The sequence below is a fragment of the Ammodytes marinus genome (genome assembly GCF_949987685.1).
Source record: "Ammodytes marinus genome assembly, chromosome: 7".
In the NCBI taxonomy this organism is placed as follows: domain Eukaryota; kingdom Metazoa; phylum Chordata; class Actinopteri; order Uranoscopiformes; family Ammodytidae; genus Ammodytes; species Ammodytes marinus.
In genome coordinates this window covers 24,288,669-24,312,870 of record NC_137211.1, presented here as the reverse complement: position 1 = coordinate 24,312,870, position 24,202 = coordinate 24,288,669, and the positions used below count along the sequence as shown (strand labels likewise).

The 24,202-nt window shown below is 40.6% G+C and overlaps 1 protein-coding gene across 2 annotated transcripts in view; it reads right to left on the bottom strand.

Annotated features, from left to right (window-relative positions):
* LOC307253310 (paired box protein Pax-7-like) overlaps nucleotides 1-23,937 on the bottom strand; it is a gene marked incomplete at both ends in the record, with an annotated part of 41,582 nt that extends 17,645 nt beyond the window's left edge. The window contains 5 exons of one of the 2 annotated variants that reach the window (XM_080031292.1): nucleotides 627-826; nucleotides 21,970-22,098; nucleotides 22,348-22,492; nucleotides 22,751-22,986; nucleotides 23,853-23,937. In XM_080031292.1, coding sequence (XP_079887418.1) covers nucleotides 627-826; nucleotides 21,970-22,098; nucleotides 22,348-22,492; nucleotides 22,751-22,986; nucleotides 23,853-23,937 — 795 coding nt within the window. The remainder of the gene's footprint in view (nucleotides 1-626; nucleotides 827-21,969; nucleotides 22,099-22,347; nucleotides 22,493-22,750; nucleotides 22,987-23,852) is intronic. The other variant, XM_080031293.1, reaches the window with a different exon arrangement.
* Between the last annotated feature and the right edge of the window lie 265 nt (nucleotides 23,938-24,202).

Here is a 24,202-nt window from a genome sequence, read left to right as displayed (position 1 = left end):
TACAGTACTTTCTCCAGCACCACTGGGACACTGTGAAGCTGTCAAAACTGAGCCAGAGACAGGTTCCTCAGCTGAGATGTGAACAGCTGGCCGAGCCCTCAGCGTTTTATTTGTGTTTAGGCTACAGTGTGTGTGAATGTTAGTTGGACTCAGCGGGTAAATATGGAATTTGGTCAGTAAAAAAAATCACACAAATATGGGACATCTTGTACAACAGTTCACCTAAAAATAAAGACTAGTAATGTGACAGTTGTGCACTTTTGACGAGCATCATGTAGTTTAATGGCTACAAATGTTGCTTAACATTTTGCCAGACGACAACATTTTATTTTTTGTGTCTGCAAATCTACTGTTCCAACACATTGGTATCACTGAAATAAATGAGGCCCTTCAAAGAGAGGAAGAGTGAGAGGGAGAATGGATGTATGGATGGATGGATGGATGGATGGATAGATGGATGGATGGATGGATGGATGGATGGATGGATGGATGGATGGACGGATGGATGGATGGATGAATGTATGGATGGATGGATGGATGGATGGATGGATGGATGGATGGATGGATGGATGGATGGAAGGACGGATGGATGGATAGATAGACAGGTATAGGTATCAGTGTATTACCTGGACCCTGGCCTCAGTGAGCTTGGTCCTCTGGGCCAGCTCCTCCCTGGTGTAGATGTCTGGGTAGTGTGTTCTCTCGAAGGCTTTCTCCAGCTCCTCCAGCTGCTCTGCTGTGAAGGTGGTCCGACTCCTGCGCTGCTTCCTCTTCAGAGGCAGGTCAGGCTCCGACTCCACGTCTGACACTTCATCCATCCGGGTGCCTGGACAGACAATGGTTTCATAATGTGAATATGTCATAATGCAACACATACAATTATATCATGTACAATCTATGAGGCTCAGATCCATGGTTGAGATGGGAAGCTAACTATGGTCTCCAGGTTCAAAGTCAAAATGTTTTGCACATTTGCAACAGTTACCACCATCATGCGACTTGCTAATAAAGAGTTTGCCATAGCAACTCTCTCACGAAAAGTAAAGGCTCGTCATGAACAATAAAAATATGTAGATTGGCTGATTTTTCTTACTGGGCATCGATAAGGGATCTCGGCATCACTCAAAAAAGAGCAATGCTAAGTTATCCAAAAGAAAGCCCCAAAATCTACAGTATTAAACATCTATATTTGAGGTGAAATCAAGGGTAGAGTGTACAGGACCACACATTGAAAAGATTAAAAAAAAACCTGCAAACACATCTCCAGTTGCTTTTGTGGTGTTATTGTCTATCAATAACAAACTCAGTGGTTCAAAGCCAAGTCACATCATGTTGCAGTGATGGAGGCTTAACTCGGCAATAGGCGTGTTTGCAACTTCCCACAAATACGGAGCAAGACAGGCACAGGAAAGAGGGACAAATAATGCTTCAAATAGCCTCCGATGATTCCTCTGTATGGTAATTTATATGACAAAACATTTTCTTTTCTTGTGATTTCTCTGTACAAATTTATATCAAAACCTGCACATCCCAGCATCCCCCAGGCCACGGCGCTGAGAGCTGAGAGTGGAATGAGGGATGCTAATCTCTCCAGACCACCTTGGTGATGTGTGTAGCACCATTCTTTCACTGAGGGCCTCCGGGCAGCCCAGACAAACACACTGCCAGGCTGAAAATACTCCCAAAATATTTATTGTGCAACTGATTTCTCTTCACACACACACACACACACACACATACACACACACACAATGTGTCCGTGGTGATGTTTCAGAAGGAGCCATAGAAGATTATCTGATGCAAGCAGATATCCATTTCAAATGAGGCTGCCTACTGCTTACCGGGATTGGACAGAGCTGTTATAATGAGATACAATGCTCTCCTGCATGTTAGTGTGTGTGTGGACTATGGTATGACATCACAGTCCAGATTAAAAATGATCAGATGCAATATGGGAGGTTTATATGATTTTAAATATACGAAAGGAAGCAAAAATATAAGAGTGAAATGTCCTAGCGATGAATTCCCCCTGGGAGGCTAAATAAGATACTAAGGTGAAGTAACATATTCTGTTCATGGATTTTAGCCATAAAATCCGCAGTTTGAACGTAATGGGCCAGCGTTGACAGTGTTCCCATGACTCTGCTTGTAATATAAAAAAGAATGCAAACACAGTAGATGGCTATGTTGCTAAAAGAATGCTGGCCATATAAAGTAGAAATATAAAAAATTATCCTTACGTTTATAAGGCTCGCCACACTGGGATTGTGGGTTGTTTGGGTAAGATATGACCATCGAGTAAAATGTGAGACTCAAAATATGGATTCTACATCTCACTGTGAGGCACATACTGTACATTGACAGCGATTTAAATCTTTGAAGACGAAAAAGGCCTATCTCAGTTCCTCATGTCAACCATGCAAAATGCTAAATTTAAGCAGTTCTTTCGAATGAACATGAACCATTAAAAAAGCATGGCACATGTAAATGTACAAAATGGAGCAGGTACGCAGTAGTTAATGACACATCTCTGTTTGCGGTGTATAGTTCAACAGGCATCATCTCACAATCTGACAGAGTTACACCAAGATTCTGAAAACCCCTCAACATTGTGACATACAATGAACCTGCAGGATCCCAAGTACAGAGGCTGTAGCTCTAAGTGTAAAATCTGTTTGGACAGTAAAAAGGTCCTCAAGTGGTTTGCAAATGTGCCAGTCTCTATTTAATGTAAATATTTTTCCACATACAAGTATTGTGTTGAGGGGGAATTCCGGTCCATGACTGCAGAGAGTTGCAGATATTTTTTTTCCCCACTGTTTATTGATTTGTTTGTATGAGTGCATGCATTGTGTGCGTCAAGTCCGTCATGTTGCCGGTGAAGTAAGAGACAAAAAGGCCCATCAAACTGGCTTAGACAACTACAGGGTCGGCTCTGTACTTTAATTAAACAAGGAATTATGGGATTAGTGCGAGGCTCCCATTACAGGCCACTGGAAGAGTCTCAGGGAGAATATCTTTTTTTGTACCCCCCCCCCCCTTCCCCTTTGAAAGCTCCCGCTAGAGAATTCTCAACGGATTACATGTGGCCGCAGGACATGCTGCTGCATTAATTAAATCAATTCTTTCACCACTTAGTCCCTCTAAAGATTTGTTTTCCTAAAGACCAAGGTAAAGAAAAACAAAAAAAAACACATATATATTTTTACACATGCACATATTTGAAGAAAGCCTCCATAGTACAGTATATGTGTTGTTTGTTTGCTGCTAGGTTGGTGGAGGGGATGGGGATGGGGGGGGGGGGTAGCTGCAAAGCAATTTGGCTCTAACTCAGCGTGACAACACTTGAGGCCGCTTGCACCGGGCTGGGGATCACTTTCCAAAAGACACCTCGGAGTCCTGCGGGTGCTGCTGCGAATGGGATGGAACCTATTTGTTTTCCTCTCCACATGCTGCTGGGTTTAGGGGAGGAGAGGGGCAGAGGTGGGAGAGAGAGAGAGAGAGAGAGAGAGAGAGAGAGGTATAGAGAGATATTGTGAGACAGACAGAGAAAGGGGGGAGAGAAAGAGGGAAGGGAGAGAGAGTGAGGGAGGAATAGGAGTGAAAATAAGGCTTCTTCTTCGCCTCGCAGTATTTTTTCTGTCTCTTGACTCTTCCCTCTCCGTCTTTGTCAGCCCACACTGTGCGGATTTTGGCTTCCGACTGAAATAAAATGTCTCCAAGGCTTGCTATTTTTTTGTTTGCCTATTTTTTTTTTCTCACCTTATTTTTCCCTTCCAGAGTTTGAGGAGAGACGTTAGCAGTCGACATGTTCACAGTACAGAAAAGTAGATAGTATGTACATCCAACACAAGTCAGAGTAATAACAAGTGATGCAATACTGAATACTTCAACCATGAATTTCTATCACTATTGGAAATTACAATTGTATTTATCTATCTGAACATCTACTTCTCATTTTTACATTAAGGACAGCTGGATGATCTCATGATACAATAAAAGGATCAGTTATTGTAGATTTAAGTGCATTCCCTTTTGACAGCTGAATGTCAGCGTATTCCCACGAGTCTGGTTTGAACATATCCTCTGAAAATCACTTACCAAAAGTGATACCTGCAGTTCAGTATTGACTTCTGAACAATACTGTGAGGCCTTTTTTCAGAACAGACTTGATACAAATCTAATATAATATTCACAAGTAGGTTTTTTTATTAGTGCACAATTGCTTGAAAATAAAAGTTATTGCTTAATTTATTACCTCAGAATGAGCCTTTTATAGGAGCGGAGGCCCCCATGTTGCACCACCATGTTTCCATACTGAACGGTAAAAACCTAACAGCCTTATGTGTTCTTATACTGTATTGGTTGACCGCCGGAAATGCACCTGTTGGAAGACGAAGAAATGGAAAGGCAGTTGTGCATGATGCCATTGTTAGAGAGTAGCTTCTTGTCCTTGAAGGCCACCATAGTTTCTATAAATTCTCCAAGATTTTTCACCACTTTGTGACGCCAAAATACACCTTAACTTCACACTGCCCCTTTAATAATTAAGTAACATCTGATCAGGGAATAGGTACATGAATACATCGAATCCAAGAGAAAGCCTTCAGCATTTACTTTGAGTAGAACAAACACTACTAATATAAGCATGACGAACCTTGTATACGCCTGTTTTCTGGCAATTGCAGTTGAATAAAATGTGTTTTGCCTTGACATTAATTCTTCCCAGAGAGCTTTTTTTTTTTAAACTGGGTCATCTGAGAGAGGATTTCGAAAAAGGATGGCTGCAAACGAAAGCTCACAATGACTGCACTTGTATATGAAAGTCATGGCCCAGTGTCGCTGGCAGTGTCCGGGGGCCTTTACTGACAACCTGAACAGCATTGGTGGTTTCTGTATTGCATATACTATAGCAAGCAGCAGCAGCAGCTTCACACTGGCTTTGGATGGCAGCACAATAAGGATCCCCGCCATGGAGGAGAATAAAGTTTGACAGGCCGGTGGATCGGGAGGGTCAGCTCTCCTCTCTCTCTCTCTCTCTCTCTCCAGCTGATAATGGAAAGCAGAGATTATGCTAATGAGACAGACGCCCAGAGCCGATAGAGGGGCTAAACCTGGACTTCATCTTTGTCTCCACCAGATCCCTCAATTGGCATGCTACGTCTTATCGGAGGGGGAAAAAAATGGGAGCACAGCGAAGCTCCTCTCATACATACAAACACACACAAACACACACACGCAAGCACTCGCTGGGTTTGCAAATGTGCCGCAGCAGTATATATATATAACAATACACTTTGGTTTCTTTGTAAAAGAGTGAATATGTTAAGTATATAAACACATCCATGGTTTTATCACCGGCATATTGTGCAACAACTACACACAGACACACATACAAAACAGACACAAACACACACACACACTGATTAAACAATTATGGTCCAATTCCATCCAACGCCAGTTATTCATTGTTACAGTAAAATGGGGGCATTGTGATTACTTTATAATAGCTGTAATTCCATTTTCTTGTTGTAGGGTAGGGGAGAGCGATTTATCACCAAAATTAATACCCAATTATGTTTTCATGTGTGCGCCGTGTCCCTCTGAGCCTACAGCTTTCACGTGTTGATTGTACTTGACTTTTTCCTGTACAGAAGAATCAATGTTAAATGGAACAAAGCGTAATTTGTTTGATTTGGATCAATTAATTGTGATTATTCTTTTAGTGATGAGTTCAATGATTCCCAATGGGGTCGTTAAGACAGCGGGGAAGCAAGTGCAGGCAATTGGTTAGCATTGGTGTTGACGGTTGCTCACAACACGTGTACACTGTAGTGAATATGTACTATGCAAATCAGGAATGACATTTGCATTATGAAATATATCCTTTGGAGGGGACAATGTTCGGTAGATGTGTTTACCGTGGTGTTTATGGCTCGGAGACAGGGCTGTAGGATGCAACCCCCGAGAACATTTTGAAAAAAAGAAATGGATACTCGCTTTTCCTTTTAATATGTAAATTGTATTTGTCAAGTTAACTATTCATTTTTCTATATTTATTTTCATGAAGGCTTGAATTCTGTTTGGAAAGCCATCTTCACACTGTCTGCAAGGGGAAACATGGAGTCATTTTTTGTTTGTTTCAGTCAAAAATAAATTGAGTCTATACATGATGGAATCAGACTTAAAACAAATCCGCCATTTGTTTAACTGTAGTATGTAACTCCCCTCAAGGCCCTCTCTTTGTAATTAGCAGCTGTTCCTTTTATAGTTGTTATCAGTGGGAGCATACAGGAAGCCTTAACCAAATCTTGGCCTAAATCAGCAGAAGAAGAATGTGTTTTTAAACGACATACAAAAGAAGTTGGTTTTGCTATTATTTGATCACTTCATTATATTAACATTTTATTATTGTGAAAGTGTGTTTCCTTTGTAAATGATGTGAAGGCCTAGTTGTAAAAAGGTTACTGCACCAGAATGAAACATTAAAAATGAAAACCAATTGGGCCTCAAGAACTATTATTTGCTATGAGCAGGTTTAACCCTTTGTATTTCATGTATTTCAGGGAGCATAAAAACTTGGATGACATTATATGATATGATAAACCTTTATTTATCACACTGCTCAATAGACAGATGACCCGGGTTGACTGTCTGTCAGTAAGACTGCAGTGAGTAAACAGTGGAGAATACTGGCAATGCTGTTCCCCCCACTTTGACCAAGACATTGGGACACAGAACTGACGGGGCTCTGGAGAGCTGCATGAAAGTAATTATGGGTCATTTTCAAAATCATATTAGTTCCAGTATAATTACACTCAGGATCTGCTTTCAGTGTTGTGCTCCATGGGCTCTGACCAGTGGAAAAGAGGCTACAACTGGCTCAACAATTGACAAATGTATTACTGCGGAAGTGTGTCTTTTTTTCACACAAAAATGGCCTGTTGGTGCTTCTGTTTTTTTTTGTCCTCGGCTGTTGTGTTTGCGTGCGAGAGAGATGAAAGAAGGAGAAAGTCTTTTTCTAGTGCGCTGTCTCATGATAAGGATCTCTTTCTCTACTATCTGCTCAGCCTTTAGGGCAGGATTTAACCCACCTGCCTGCTCTCCACACCGCAGACACACTTTACATTTTCACACCGTGACGAACTGCTACACACAGACACACAGACACACACACACACACACACACACACACACACACACACACACACACACACACACACACACACACACACACACACACACACACACACACACACACACACACACCTCCCTTCAACTTCCCTTGACTGTCAAGTTGAGTCAGTGTTATCAGCATGATACACTAGATTTTCTTTTAAAAAGGCCTTTGATGGAGTAAAAATATGAGATTTTGAAATCTGTATGAGTATAAAAAAGGTCATCTGTGTATATGCACCAAAACCAGGAGGATTGACAGGTCAGTGTACTGCACTCTGTACAGTCGGTATTGATGTTTGCAGTTTCAAATATGTTGTCTTCATCTGACTTAAAAGCACCGGATAACTGTTGCCCAAGCTGTGTGTCAATCATGCACACATACATTGTTGTTTCTTATTTGTTTTTTAGGGCGGGGGGTTGGGTGAAGGGACACTTGAACACTTCAACCAACAACCAACATGCTAGCTAAAAACCAGCCCATAATAACACAGAGAGGGTTCAAACTCCCAAAAGTATAAGGACTACAATCACAATGTCCACTTGTGGCCTCTTGACTGTCTTCAGTGGCTGAGGAGCTTTTTCTTTGAATAGATGTGGACAGAGTGAAGTGGAGAGGTGCTGCCTGCCTGTGGCTTTGCTCTGAAGCCTCTTTCTGCCTCAGCTGCTTTAGTGACAGAGTGGAGCTCACCTTAAACAACGGAGGCCTGGGAGTCTCTAGGGGCCTTTCAGCAGCACAGCAGGGGGCCACTGGCTATGAAAGACTACGGGCAGCCCCTCCACACTCTGCAGGACTTCAGTAAACACTTCCAGACCGAGCCACTAAAGCCGAGCAGCCGAGCAAAGTGCCGCCTGCATATTTAACAATTAAAGAGGTCAAATGGTGCCGAGGCATGACATGGAACCGATAGATGGGGGGGAGGTTGTTGGAACACGAACCAGAGTTGTTGTTTTTTTATTTAGGGTGTCTTTGTATTTACCATATTGCATTTTCATGCTCTTGTTTACCAGTAAGCCTTATTTATGTGTATAGGCTCTCAGACATAAAGGCAATCATCATGTCGTCAGAGTGTTGCAAATCAGAGATTTGTAACAGTAAGATTCCAATACAGATTCCAAATGAGGACCAGAATGGAAGTCATCTTTCAAGTCTTCACAGTTGCACCTGCTACAGTGGTACATTTCTCCAAACCTATGTATATGCCTACTTTGGGAGAAATACACTGTGTGCCATGCCAATGCAAATCACCTATTGAAGAGAATTTATTTCAGCAAATGAAATGGGAATGAAACAAAATTTATACCAACTCTACAAAATGTTTTCTACGGCTCAACAGCTCCCAGTGGCTCCCCGACGGTTCTTATTCAATAAATATGCAATTTGTAACACGGCTTACTGTAATATCAGCTACAGGTTCACTTTTCGTTTTCTGCTGCAGTCGCATCTTTTTCATTTGACTTGCAGATTCTTCTGCCTGTATCAACAATGCAGTGAGTCGCATTGAAGGTCTGCACACACTTCACTAATTGAGGCCAAAGCCAAAGTTTTTAAAAATTATTCAAAAGAACACAAAAGAAAGTGAAAAATGAAATCTGCCAGTTGGCACGAGGAGCCACTCTGTCAACAAAAGGCCTCATAGTCAAGCCTCAAGTGGGCAAAACTGATCCGAGACCAGCGCCGCACCGCTACGCCGCCGCCGCTGCCTCTGCAACACGCTCCCATTCACACAGTTCAGCATTGTTCCCGCCTTTGTTCCAATACAGCACCAACACAATGGTATTTAGTCACAACAAATGCAGCAAAAGTGTATAGTAAGCAGCAGGAGTGCAGTGTTTGCAACGTAGGCAGTTTTACAATGATGAGTAAATTATTTGCCAAAAGATTTAGGAACTCTCTGTGCTGGAGGAAGGAAAAAAAAATGGAAGTGAAAAATCCCAACTTTTGTTGTTGCACTATGACAAAAAATAGGTTGACTGCAGCCACAGACATATGGTCTCTCACAGAAAGCCTTATAGGAGCTGTTACAGGCGAGTGGTGTGTGCTCTTAGTGAACGCTACATAAAAACTGGCACTGAACTCAATCCAGCCCACACAAAGATGCTGGCTTTTATCAGGGCATTATGTCTTAGCAAACTGCTATTAATGCAAAGTCTTTATCTTCTTTCCTCCCCGGGCACTGGCATGCATGTGTCTTTATATAGTAGATAAAAAAAAAGAAATAGCCATAAACAAAAATGTGCCGACTGTCAATATAAACAGTGATAAAGATTAGAGCCGAGAGCAAATATAATAATAAGAGGCCCTCTTAAGATATACTCGACACAGCAAAGCCCTCAGTGGACAGCCGCGGGCTTAAAGAAAGCAATTGCAGAAAGTTTTACAGAGCGATGGAATAATCTTATTTCAGAAGAAAGTAGATTAACAATCAGAGCAGCGCAAAGAAAATGAAGTGATCTGTGCTTGTTGACTCTCTGTACAGATTCTGGATGAAAAAAAGCTTTGCACTGCGATATGTTCTTAAGAGATAGGTGGGCTTTTCATCTGCTGCTTGTCAGTCCAGAGGGAAGGAGAAAAAAATAAAATTCTCCTCAAGCTGATGTCACTGTTCATGCCCATTCCAGGGCCTTTCATACACTGTGCATTGTATGGTCATAAACCACTCCAACTCACCCATGTCAAAACATGAGAGGGAACCGTAAATTATGATTTCAAAATTATTTGAATTGACAGTGAAGGCTCACCATAGATTCAGACATTAGCCGCGTACACACATTGGACAATCTAAATAGATCTAATTAAATGGTGGTTTTCATGTTGGTATAAACTGTATACATATTTTAATGCTTTAGGGATATGAAAGCAAAGTATCAAGAGCAAAGCCATTATGTTATAGCATATAAGTAGTCACATTTGGGTGGTTTTCAATATCTCAATATATATTCAATAATAATGTTGAAAAAGTGCATTTGTCTGGGACTATTTTCAGCAGCGGATGTATCCATATGTTGTGCTGTGTTGCGTATTTAGGACACCAGGATGCTGTATGTGGGATTGAGCAAAAAATAAACTACAGTGTGTGAGTTCATGGTGATAAAGGAACATATCACCCAATACAACAGTGTGGCTCACTGAGGTAACATGTGAGGTGTATTTCTTCTTGTAGTTAGGGGTGAGATTTTCAAACTGAAGTGTGGACTTTGGGGTGGGGGTGGGGGGGGGGTGGTTTAGTACCCCAGTGCAAGTGCATGCTGAAAATCAGTGCAGTAGTTTCCAGTGTAAGACAAACCCTTCCGTTTGAAGCTGAGCGCTCTCTTTTCGCAGCTGGCTTCCACCAAAATGGCTGCACCATGCCCATCACTCTCACAGTTGGTGGAGGGGGGGGGAGCACATTTCTGATTTGCAACACTCTGACAACATGTTTATTGCCTTTGTGTCTGAGAGCAAAAACACACAAATAAGGCAGTGAGAGTGATTCAGGGATAAAGGGGCTAAGGAGCAGAAAATGGGAGATGTTATGGCTATAAGTGGCACAGGCTGATGGTGGGTTTTCTTAGCTTTTTCAGACTTACTGTAGTGTTAACTACTAATTAGGCTTGAAATGCAGTTGTCACCATTTCACGTCACACATCACATTATGACACAGGATCTGCCCAAAATGAATGCTGCTCATTGTAAACATGTTGGGGTCTGGCCAAAGTGTTAGAAACTTGAATCATTGATATTAGACACCAAACGTTTGCTTATGTGTTTTTCACTTTGTGCTGAAACTCCAAAATTAAACATTATACTGGTGACATACACTTTGGCAAAAACAAGAACATCTTTTACCAAAACAAGTCTACCCGTGTCATGCAGAAGGGGGTGTGAGAATGTAAGAATTTGGATATTAATATATCTTCTGGCATCATCTTTCCATGTCTTATAACCAATCTGCAGTTCCTAAAACAACAACAACCGAATTGAAAAAAAAATAAGCCTAACTTATGTGACAGCTCGCACAAGTTCTGACTAAAATGCAACCTGACACCTCGACTGCATTTACAGTAACTACCACTGTTTGAGCCAAAGTGAAGCGTGAGTCATGGGGACTTTAGGATAAATGGTAATGGGCTGACAATGGAGACACCTTTTTACTACCAAATGAACCAAACACTGCTTTGCCTGCTGTTGCTGTTTGACTCTTTGGGAAAAACTATTAATAAAAATGGGAGTTAAATTAAAATAAATGGTTTGGTGGGGAGACACAGAATATCAGCTTGTTGTAACCCTGAGGTTACCACACAACACAATGAGACCTGTTGATCCAACTGCAGAAAACTTCAGGTATTTACAGTCAGCCATTTGTGCTATCAACTAATCAAAAATCTCTGCCAAGGGAAGTGGAGATTGGTCAGTCGCTCTGTCCAACACTTAGTCAGAATTGTCTGATGACACCTGACCCTTTCTAGCATACCTAACAGGCCAATATGTCTACCTATACAGATGACATGCCAAAATCTATAGAGCAGATTTTCATGAACGTTACTGTGCACTTTAATGGATATAGAAGGATGAAGCCTTCTCATTTTGGAAAACAGTGTTGTTGTACAAGTTTCAATTAGCAATTAGTTTCAATTGATCTGCCTTTTGGATATTTCATGGGAACACATTGTTCTTTGTTGATCACATCTCAAAATCAGCTGAACATTGACTAAATATCAGGAAAATGTATGCCTTTCTTTAACAATAAGGTAAACATCATAGGCCTCAATACTCATAGCAACTCCCCTAGGCACAGTCCTGAACATCAAGTAAACATAATAACCTTGAAGAGCATTGTATTGACTGCAGGGTTATTGCACTCTATTGCATCAGGCCGCACAGAGGCTCATGGTATTGTGTCCAGCCCTCGTCACCTGCAGCACAGCAGAAGAACTCTGTGTCCATTTACTTTTGTCTGCCCTTTGGATATGGCAGTTTGACAAAATATTCCTAATTCAAGGTGTGAGATGTGGGTGAAAGCTCCAGAGAAAGCTTAAGGGTGGAACTTGCATTATTATTTTGTTTATACCTAAATACTATATAGAATATATGTTTGGCTTTTTTTTCTTCTATCAGGCTCAGTGACTTCACAGTGAAAACAAGGGTCCAGGAAATCACTGCTACTGAAATGTAAAACTTTTGTTACCTCTGGGCCAAGCCAGGCTAGCTGTTTCTCCCTGCTCCTTGTCTTTATGCTAATTTAGTCCAACCGGACATTTTTTTATTCAACTTTATTTCTTAGTTAAATTACCGCCATTTGCATCAGCACTGGAAACATTATTCTACAGTGTTCTTTTAAATGTTAAATTGCTTGAATAAGTTGTTAATTTTCATTTACAGCATTGCCCCTAACCGTGTATATAAACAAGATACCCCTTTTTAAATAAAGTTTACATAATTTTTTTTGTCACTGCCTTTTTAATAACATTTAATACACACAGTGGAAGTGGGATAATACATGAAGCTACCAAACGAATATCGGCCTTATTTCCCATGGGGGAAGAAGAGGCATAAGTAAAGTACCAAACGAATGATAAAAGGCCAAACTATTTACATAAGTGTCAGTTTAAACGAAACTCCTTTTAGCATACCATTTATCTGTGGTCATTTTCGTAACAACGGCAGCTTGTTTCTATGCTTCATCATCAGGTACGGCTTCATTTTCCTCTGTGACTTTCTATTCAAACATTTCAAAAGACACAAAGACATTCTTGAATGTTTCTACTGCAAATATTCTGCTAGAAGATGTAGCTTTTGTTTATCTGTTTGTTGACAATCTTTTCCCATCAAATGAATTTAAAGCATTTTTTAACATCAGGAATTGCTGTTGCTATGCTCAGGAAAAAGAGCAGCAGCTACTAAACTACTCCCTGCAAGCATATTTCCCTCACAGTTCCAAGACACCTGCTGGTTAATGTGGCAGTAGGAAGCACAGGGTTTTTTTAACAGAGGTAAAAAGTGCAGTGAGCAGACCCCGGCAAACCCTCCCACTGCAGATGTACAGCCATTCAAAGCAGGAGCATTAGAAATGCCGATCAGCCCGGCAGCGCAGAGGAGAAGCTTTCCTTTCAGCGTTTTGCTGTTGTCTAGCTCAATCGTGTCACTTTGAGGCAGTCTATTCAGAGGTATTCATGCATCTGCCTTCAGGCCACAATGGCCGCCACTTTATAAACTGTCAGCCCGCTTGCCTCAAGCCTTTGCTTCGTGTTTCCCTTTCTTTAATAAACTTGGAGGAGTTCATCAACTCCCTCAATGGGTAAACGCAGGCACAAAATAACGGACGGGTCTCTGAGTCCATTTAAGTTTTTTTTTTACTCTCCTTACTGTTTGCTGTGTTCAGCAGACATACGGCCTGTTTTTTGTACACATGCTTATCATCTATGGACGCCTGATCCGGGGCTAAACATGCTAAACAATGCTGACTTTAAGGCGTTTGTGAAAAGTGTACAATTTCAGTTTTCAAAAGTGGACGTTGATTGCTGCTAAATTTAGACTGTATGATAACATCATCTTTCCTCCCCTCTAAAGAAACAATATTTGAATATGATAACCAAAAGATTTAAATTCTCAACGCCAATATGTGTATGCAGTATGTGTATGCAGTAATACAGTATGACCATGAAGCCATTCATTTTAATTAATTAAATGGATTTAACTATGAACTAATTGAACAGCACATTGTTTGTATTAATATGTGGTTAAGAAGTGGTACTTCAGAAAACGATCATTTTATTTGGAAAATGTTTTGTGTTGTAATCTTATAAACGCACGGTTTTGTACACAGCACCAAAGAAGAAATACTGCAATCTGTTTTGTGTTAAGTGTTAATCCATTCAGTTAGAATAGCAGTGTATACAGTATGGATGTAAATGATGTGACCTAGACATTAGGGCTTCACAGATACCAGACTTCCGACCAACTCCATGTCATTAGTACACTTTAATTTGTCATCAGATGCGCTTAGAGCAAAAAGCCAAAAATCCACTGACTAAACATCGCTAGCTGCTAAACAGTGCATGGCCCCTGATCTATTTCCATAGAGAAACATTTTCCCATCGTGGCCTGGAAGAGCGTGTTAAATATGTGGCTCAAATTATTTTAATGCAGTGATGGAATAAATGGCCATTAATCCACTTTCATACCTTTCAATAGCATGAACATTTAGCCTATCCACCCCCTCCATGAAAAAGAAAAAAGAAAAATGCCGGGCCTTTCTACGCCCCAGTAATCTCTGTATATTTAAGGTCATTTTCTAGCCAATTACACCGGATGGTTGCATTTTGGTGAATGTGATTTCCTCTACGGATTGATGGGAGAAACCATGAATAAGCCATCTAATAGACCCAAAGCACACAGACCTCTGTATGGAAATTTCAAAACAGGATTTTGGAGATGCATTAAGTCACTCGCTTCAAATAATTCCCTTAACCGTTTCCACAACGCGGGATCTTTACATTCACTGCTAATATGAATAATCAGTTATACACACTTGGGTTTTATTTTCACACTGTCTCCTTCATTTCATCTACCTATTTATGGGTCTTTATATTTTGTAATATTGTATATTCAGCCTGACAACAAACAAGGGACTTGGTTTTATGACAGCAGTATTTTGTTTTATATTCCAGCCTACGGCCCCTGAAATGTAATACCATTTTTCACAAATATTCTTTTATTTTTTTTAAATCTGAATTTCATCTTTATTTCTCAAAGATCAAAGGCTACATTCATACATTGTGTTGTCCCATTGAAAAGCAAGTGACAGCAAGATAATGCAAATCAACGCATAATCTACTGCAGATGTTAAGAGCATGCAGTTTTATCATATCCAGTATTTCATTTTTTAGAGACGGATGCTTTGGTTTCTCTTGCAAAAAAATAAATTCAGCTGTATAGATGAAACGAATAGACCTCAAAGATGTCTTGCAAAAACAGTGCAGCGTTTTCGGACAGAATGGTTTTTGTCAGTGGGGCTGTGTCTTTAAACGCCAGCAGTGTTTGATCCCGCAGCTCGAGTTGTGAGGGAGACGAGGAGGAGGAAGAAAGCTCTCTTGAATGGTTTGGGCCTGCTTGGTTTTCACTGGGCGGCCCACATGAGTTGGATTAAAGCAGATCTCTCCCTGCCAATCCTGACACAGTGGCGGCGAACAAACCAATCAAGAACAAGCCATCAAGTTAACCACTTAAAACCCATTCATTGTTTCCACTTAACATTACCTTTAATTGAATAAAATTCACTGACATTTTTCAATCTCAGATTCTTTAAAAAAAAATAAAAAATGTACATAGACTATATTTCTTTTTTGCGAGACACTACAGATGAATAGGGTAAGGTTTACTAAAGGTGCACTATGTAACTTTGGGTGTATCAGAGAAGTGAACGTCAGTAAAATATTTGCATAACTTAATAAACAAACTTAAACTTGAAAAAGGAATGTTGTGATAATGGCCATTAAAGACCATATATATAATAATAATAATAATAATAATAATAATTGCTTGGATTTATATAGCGCCTTTCATGATACTCAAAGCGCTTTACAGGGTTCCAGACAATTCGTTCACACACAGTCATACCGGTGGTGGTAAACTACCATAGTAGCCACAGCTGCCCTGGGGCAGACTGACAGAAGCGAGGCTGCCATTCAGCGCCATCGGCCCCTCCGACCACCACCTCAAACATACAGCAGTCATACACATTCACACGAGGCAAGGTGGGTGAAGTGTCTTGCCCAGGGACACAACGACCATGACACAAGTGGCCGGGCTGGGATCGAACCGCCAACCCTAGGATCATTGGCCAACCAGCTTAACCACCTGAGCCACAGTCGCCCCATATATATAATATATATATATATATATAGGAGAAATATACAGAGTCTGTAGACGCAAACATACATGGTTTAGTAAAATAAACATCTAAATATATATATGTTTGGCCTTTTATTAATACTAGAATTAATAAAGAAAAAAAAAATAATTGACCAGTGCTTGAAAAAACAATGTTTTGCCCCTGCAGTGTCTCGCTTTACTATAATTACATCAAGTGGAAATATTTGTAACATATCTGGTATGTTTACTTTGAATATATCTCCACTCATCTGAAACAATCACATTTGACTACAAACAGCTGCAGCAAAACAAGCTCTCCTCCTCTGGGTGAGTCCTCCTCCTGAATACTCACGAGGGCTCAATTAAAGTGTTGACATTTTATTAATTTGCTGTTGTCGTATTGTTTTGTGACCATGTGTTGTGGTTTTGTCACTGTGTGTGTGTGTATCCTTTGCAGAATGGGCTGTTAATGGGCTGCCCCAGGCTTCTGACTGCCCCTCAACCTCTGGTTTTTGCCTGTTTGCTCTTTGTGCACCGCTCCCCTTTTGTTGGCTGATCAGCTTCCCATTGGGTCGCCAGACAAGATTCTTGGCATTTTGTCGGCTGAAATGAAAGGAGGATTAAGGGATGGCTACTGAACACTCCATGGCAAAGAAGTGGGCTTGCTATTCTCCCATTCAAAGCCCCCCCCCCCTCTCCCAGTTCAGCAGCGCCCCTTTTATACATATTTGTTTTCTCAAAGACATCATTGAAGAAAAGTCCAGAGCGCTACGAGGGAAGAAAGGAAAATCAACAAGTAGGTCAGCCCCGACAAAAATGCTAATAGGGGTTTGAAAAAGAGAAGAAAAATAGCACAATTAGCTGCATTTGAGACTCTATTCACAACAATTACAACTGCTGTGTTTTGATGATGTAAAGCATTATTAAAAAAAAAGGCTTCACGTGGGGCTGCAAATAAGGATTATTTCATTAGATGGATTTATCAATTACTTATCTGATTGACCCATAAAATGTCAACAAAAACGCCAAGGAGGAAATGTTTCGTTGATTATGAAAACCGAAAGTTAATTGTATTTTTAAAATTTTTGTGGATGAATAATAAACGGATATATTTCACAATGCGGGATACACCCAATCAATATGTATTAAAGCTATACTTATATTTCTATATTAAAGTGGCTGGTTAATTGATGGTTTTATTAATTGTGTCATATTGCAATTGTTGATATTTTCCCACTTAAATAATGCTTAGGTTCTACCTCTACCATGTTCTGGGCTTCCTACTCTTTCATGTTCTCTCTCTCATTTTCCTTATTTCCTGTGTATGTCTTCCATTGCTTTATCCTGTTCCTCTGTGTCGTCACGGTGACCCACTTTCCCCACAGGGATCAGAGTGTGATCTTCTAATGCGTTCCCAACCCGCCTCAAACAGCCTGATCCAACCATTAACACCTTCATTTTTTACATAAGGCCTTAAGTGGTGAAAAATTCAAGCCCATTATCAACTGCTACTGGGAGGCTGCATTATTGTATATCAAACATGGCTGTGGTGTGCTGGCTTTGGGGGAATACGAGTCGACGTATCATTGTTATATATTCTTTTAAGGCATGTGGAAATATAGAGTCATTACTTGTTTAAAGTGTTAACATCATACTTTTGCTCAACTATTCCTGAAGGAAGAGAGGCTGTCCCTCTGTACAGACATACAGCAGGGACATTGTGTGTGTGTGTGTGTGTGTGTTGGGGGGGGGGGGGGGGGGGTGGACACAGACGCCCAGACAGGTCCTGTTACACAAGGCAAATGGGCTTTAATTAATAGACAGGCGAGGCCGAAAGCAGCGCTGGCACCGGCTAATATGATGAACTCTCATTGTGCCCGTGTCACCGCCAGTGTTTGTGATAAGCAGAAGCAGCGGAGGATCAAAAGCCTCTAAGCTTCTCACTTTTTCTCCAGCAGCTTCCTCCTTTTCCTCACCTACTTTTCTCACACATTATGCTCTGCTCTATGAAATAAGACCAAACCGCAACGCACCAATCCTGTCCACAGGTCAGCATGCCACCACAGCTGCTGCTATTAGAGCAAGAGCATGACTCACTGGTCATCACTGCTTCCATTACTCCAATGAAAAAAATATTTCTGTGCTAGAATGATTATTTTTTTACATTGTTTTATATGTACCTGATATTTACACAATTTCTTTGTTGTTTCACAGAACTGAGAAAACATCCCATTCACTAAAATCAGAAATGTCTGAACTATAGTCATGTGCCTCCACAATGATTACTACTTGATGGTATCCACCTCATGTTTATCTGATCACTCTTTATCAGAAATTCTAAAACTACCCAGACATTATAAATATTTGTATGGATAACAGTGTTAAATGAGTGGGTTGAAAATATATTTTCTGGGTGGTGTGAAAAATGTTTTGATGGAAAAACTGACCACATTTTATTATTTGGTTATTCTTTAAACGTATTAGTTTTAGAACATGATAAGATAGCCTTTATTGTCATTGTACAGCCACCTATACAACGAAATTGGGAGTGCCAAGAATTTTTAGATTTACGTTTATGCATTTATGGGTGGACTTAATGATAATATATAAGCTAGATTTTATAACAATTGGTCTATTGTCAAATATTTTTCAATACCATTACCATTCAGTATTTTTGACTTATTCTGAGTTATAGCAATCTAGAATTTGATTTGATATGATTGGACTGGATTCTGACATGTGATAAAGTCACTGCATTGGCCTTTCTTCTAGAAAAATGTACTGCAGCCTATCACAATGCATGATGTCATTGCAATATAAAATGTCATCATATATGGTTTATAATCAAATTTGTGATGCTATGGTATGGATAATATGACACTAAAATGAGCTCTTCTCAAAGATGTGACGAAAAAAAGCCTTGATGTTTCTAAATCTCCACTTTTACGTTTAAAGACCTCCTGCTGTTTGAATGCATGAGACCAAGATAAGGGCTGCAGTTCAAAATTACATTCAATCCTATGTATATATTTTCGAATTTTGTTTTTGGTGATTACTTTAAACTGCAAGCCTTATCTATTTACTTTTAAGATAGAAGAGCAGTTCAGATTGGAGAAAATTGCATCATGAGAAATTTGGGATTTTTAACTTGATGACTTTCTTCACTGATCAATGTGTTGCCGTGTAGGAGTGTATTTTTACACAATAATTATCAGGATGACGATAATTATCAATATTACTGTTGATTCCATTACTCTGTGCTGCACGTTGGCTTCTGTAGCCCCCTTGTCTTTTTTGCATCTTCTTTTATAATATATCCCTAAAATCTGTGAGTTTTTGGGAGTGAGGCGGCGGGGGAGAAAGGGGAGGTTAATCCCAGTTTAATACACTGATGCGCGGCCCAGGACCGAGGCTGTGATGATTGTGTTATCTCCAGCCAACATTTGGGTCTCCCTCCATTTCAACCCGGGCAAAAGAGCTGGGAGAAAGTGCAGATGGAGTGGAGTGGAGTGCGGATGCCCGGGGAAAAGTCTTATTAATAGCTGCGAATAGAACTCTTCCCACCACAGCCGTAAAGCTGCTTCTCGTCACTTCCACTGCATGGATTTGTTTGAAGTGCTCTCTCCATCCCTTACTCTCGACCCTTTTTTTTTTCTTTCAACCAGGCTTATTCTAGACACCAACATTGACACTGTTTTTCCCCCTCTGTGCAGTAGGTTATGTATGTGTATCTTAGGGTAACAGCATAGTGTCTTAAACTGCATATGGTAATACATGCATCACTCATTGGTAATGGGAAGCATCATCACAGACTGTTTATGGTTTGACCACAAGCAGACAGCCTTATAACTGACCTATCCGTTACACCTGCCACTATGAATTAACATGTATTTAACATGTATTTTCCTATAATTGTACCACACAATATACATTTTCTAATATACAATAGATTAAATGACACCAATATTTGTTCAAGCATATCATAACTGAATACAATACAAACACAATTTACTGTAAAATGGTTTCATACATGTGTCTATGATGGTATACAGTACTGGTATGTCAATGTCTGTTCTGTTTGAGGATAAAAAGTTGAAAAGCACTAGCTATTTATAAATTGGCCAATTCTAAAATGCAATTATGAATCCCTTATAATGCATTTTCAAGTGTCGTTTATGAAGCATTTTGAGCCCACTTTTAATCAAGTAGAACAATTTGCCTAGCCTACCCCCTATTGTGTATTAGTGCCAGTATACCAAGTGGGAAAAACAGTCACTTATCTGATGAGATATGACAGTAAATAGCATTCATCCATGTGTTTGTCTCAGTCACACAGTATATAGCAGCATACAGTCACACACCTCTTTCAATCACCCTAATACCGCTTTTCTGAAATACACACGCACTCTCCCTGAGACTCTGCCAAACGTGCCACCAAAAGCAATCCCATAAAAGCAAATGAAGTGAATATTTAAAAAAGGAGAAAAAAAATACAATCTAAACAACACGAGAGTGAAAAAAAACCTTAAAATCTCATGAATTTTTTTATAGCGCCGCGGGCTCCACACCACGAAGTGAGCCGGCGAGAGATGAAAGTGAAAAAGAAATAAAAGGCTCAATTTAATCTGCTTTAAAGCCCCTTCAACAGAACGCCTGTGCCTGGGACTGTGAGAGTGAGGGGCTGATAGGGGATAAATATATTTCTTACCATGCCTCGCAGCTATTACACCCCTCTCCAACACAGACGCCTATTCAACAGACACCGGTTTCATTACCAGCTGTAATAGGCTAAGTCTTCAAATTATTAAATGCCAGGCCCGGATGACAGAGAGAGAGAGAGAGAGAGAGAAAGAGAGGGAGAGAGACACTGATGCATGCATGGGCTCGTCTTTTGAAGAACATGAAAAGGAGGACGAGTTGATAGCGTTTGAAGCAAAAAAAGTGTCATCACCAAGTCCAAAAAGCTATAGTGGTCAGGAAAGACTTGGAGCTACATACTGTACATATAGGCCTGCAGACTGATTCTGACCAAATGCTCCAATCAAACAGACCCACGAGACAAACAACAGCATGGATGCAGCTCAACTAAGTGATGAGAAGTGACCCAGCATGCACTTGGTCCCCAGCAATCATACACAAAAACAAATAAGCCTACAAAATAGAAAAAGTTTAATTCACTGTGAGAAACATATAAAAATAAATTAAGCATATCTCATAATATTTGAAATGCTATGTCTTCATTTTATAATTGCACAATGAGATTAATGTCCCTGAAATGGTCCCTTATGATTCAGAAATATTTTTCCTTAACAAATGTAATAGTTTTCTTCCTAAAAAATGAACGATTCTGTTCAAATGTCATTAACATACATGATATAAAATGTTAAATAGTGTTATGAGTTTTATAAAGAAAAAAAGACCACAAATTAAAATGTATTATAATACCAGCCTCTGATATTTAACTTTTTTTTTTCTTTTTAATAATTACAAATAATGTAGGCTTATTTATTAATTTATTTTATATGTCATTTGTGCCTTTATTTCAAGTCCTTGTTTACGTTTATGGGGTGACGTTGCCGTCCACACAGGCCGCAGTGGGGTCGCCTGCCCCTCACTCCTTATACAGGGTGTGAACGCGCGGTATCTCTGTCAGGCCGCTCTCTGTAATTGATATTGACTGGCACATCGGTCATCTGTCAGCGCCGCTTTCAAGGGAGCGTTTAAGCAGCGCCACAGGAGCGCGATCCACTCCAGCGCTCCCCATCATAAATAATTAAGAGGCTCCTAGCTGTGTCTGCTGGGAGAACAGCTTAAAAAGGAGGAGAGGAAAGGGGGTAAAAACCCGGAGCGACAAAACGCCTATTTAGGCCCAATTTGTAGACAATTCATCGCGTAGACAGACAGTAAACTCAAACACCAGCAGCTGTGCAGTGGCCTACCTTTGTCACCGAGGATGCCGTCGATGCTGTGTTTGGTTTTCTTCTCTCCATCTTCATCCTTTTTATCGCAGTCGTCTTCGTCGTCCTTTTTCCCAAAGCGAGCCCGAAGGACACGACTGATCGAACTCACTGCGAACATAAAGGAATAATATTAGCTTCAATAACAGGCTACTAATTATTAGCCTACTAAAAGATAAAATAAAAATAGGCCTAAATAAATAATAATAATTACCCTATAATAATAGCGTAATGATGGCCTTCGCTTCCATAGTTACAGCCGCCAGTCTCCAATACTGTTAATATAACTATTCATTTGAATTGTTAAATAGGCTAATAACCTATGGCGCAGAAGGAAAGATTGAATGAAACGTGGCTTACCAGAGGAGGCCTCACCTGAAGGGACTGTGCTTCTGTCACACACGCCGTCCTTCAGCAGCTTGTCCCGGATCTCCCAGCTGAACATGCCGGGGTTGTCGCGCTTGTACTCCTCTATCCGCTTCTCCACGTCCGGCGTGGCTACCTGCTGCAAGTGGGAATGCACGCACGATACAATTAGAAAATGACTTGTGTAACCATACAGGCTGCTGACATGTTAAAGGCCTTCAAGAAATATAAATACAGATATATAGGCCTATATATATTAAACATCATCAATAATTACATTCCTCACCGTTTATTAAAATGCTAATTAGCTATTTTTATTTAAAAATAAAAATGCTTCAGTTTTTTTTTCTTTTCAGTTTTTCTTAATTTTATTTATTTTATCGCCGGTTCTTCTTACCCTGGGCTTGCTGCCTCCTATGGCCCCGGGTCGGATGGAGCCGGTCTCCTGGTAGCGGCAGAGGATCTTGGAGACGCAGCCGTGAGAGACGCGCAGCTGGCGGGAGATGACGCAGGGCCTGATGCCGTGGTGGGCCATCTCCACTATCTTGTGTCGGATGTGGTTGGGCAGCGGCCGGCCGTTGATGAAGACCCCGCCGAGCTGGTTGACCCGTCCCTGGCCCAGAGGAGTAGACACTGCGTGGTGGACGACACACAAGGGTCACACTCTCAGCGGAGCTTTTTGACACTCCAACAATAAATCATATAGTTTTTTTTCCCAGTCAGAGAGGTGAAAAGCCGACCCAATAGCCTAGGCCTATTTAAGATTTTTTTCTGCGTTTATTTGAATGCAATAAAGACCTGTTATATTTATATGTAGGCCTATTCTCTCTCTCTAAAAAAAACGATGAAAACAAATTACATTTTAATTCGTTAACAGATTGCCATTATTAACGGTGGGCACTTCACGGTTCTATCCGACCCCCTGGGAGGAGGTGAAGAGCCCCCTCTCTCTCTCCCTCTCTCTCTGTCCGTCTTCATTATTCACCACCACGTAGTCCAAATATTGATGTAATCCTCTGCTTCACTTCGTTGTTCTGTGTTTGATTGAATTTCCAGGCCCGGGACACTTGAAGAAATCCCCACACTTTTGCATGGATACAGACCCATGTCTGGGGCTGTGCTTGGGATATAGCCTCATTTTAAATTGGTGGGCAAAATGGTCACAGTCTGGCTGCATTAATAAATGCTCGGCACCTAAGCCTTTCAGGACCTTTGGTATTTAGCATATTGAGTTAATATTTGGCTATAATATGTTATTACCAAATCGGTCATCTAACAAAGGCTTTTCCATTAGGCATATTTGTATTAAATACAATAAAATAAAAGAGTATTTCTAATAACAAATCTTTCGTGGCAAAATTATAAAATTATAAGTGTTTATTCTAGGCCATGGCTGTTTGTCAAGCGTTCAGGTTTATTCTAGCATAGGCTATATATAACACAAGGTTTATCCTCACCACAAAAACCTCCTGCTTCTTCCCCATACGGAGCGAGCCTACCTTCCAGAGGGAATCCAGTGCGGGGATAGTTCTGTCCGGGAGCCGGGCGCATCATCCGCGGGACCGTTCCTGGCAAAGAGGACATGGCACCATTAAGAAAGAAAAAGAAAGAAAAAAATATATACAAAAAAAAAATACGGACAAGTTTTCTTGACGTCCAGTTCAAGTGTAAACTCGTTGGTCGCAGGTGTTTTGAAGGAGAAGACGCACAAATGGAACAACAGCCTCCAACGCGGCCCAGCTGACAGGGCTCGTTGAGCGGGTTTAAAGAGAGGAAACTCGGCGGTGTGTTTGTGTGTGTGTGGAGCTAAGGCAGGGAGTCCTCACACTGTTAATGTGTTCACAATGTA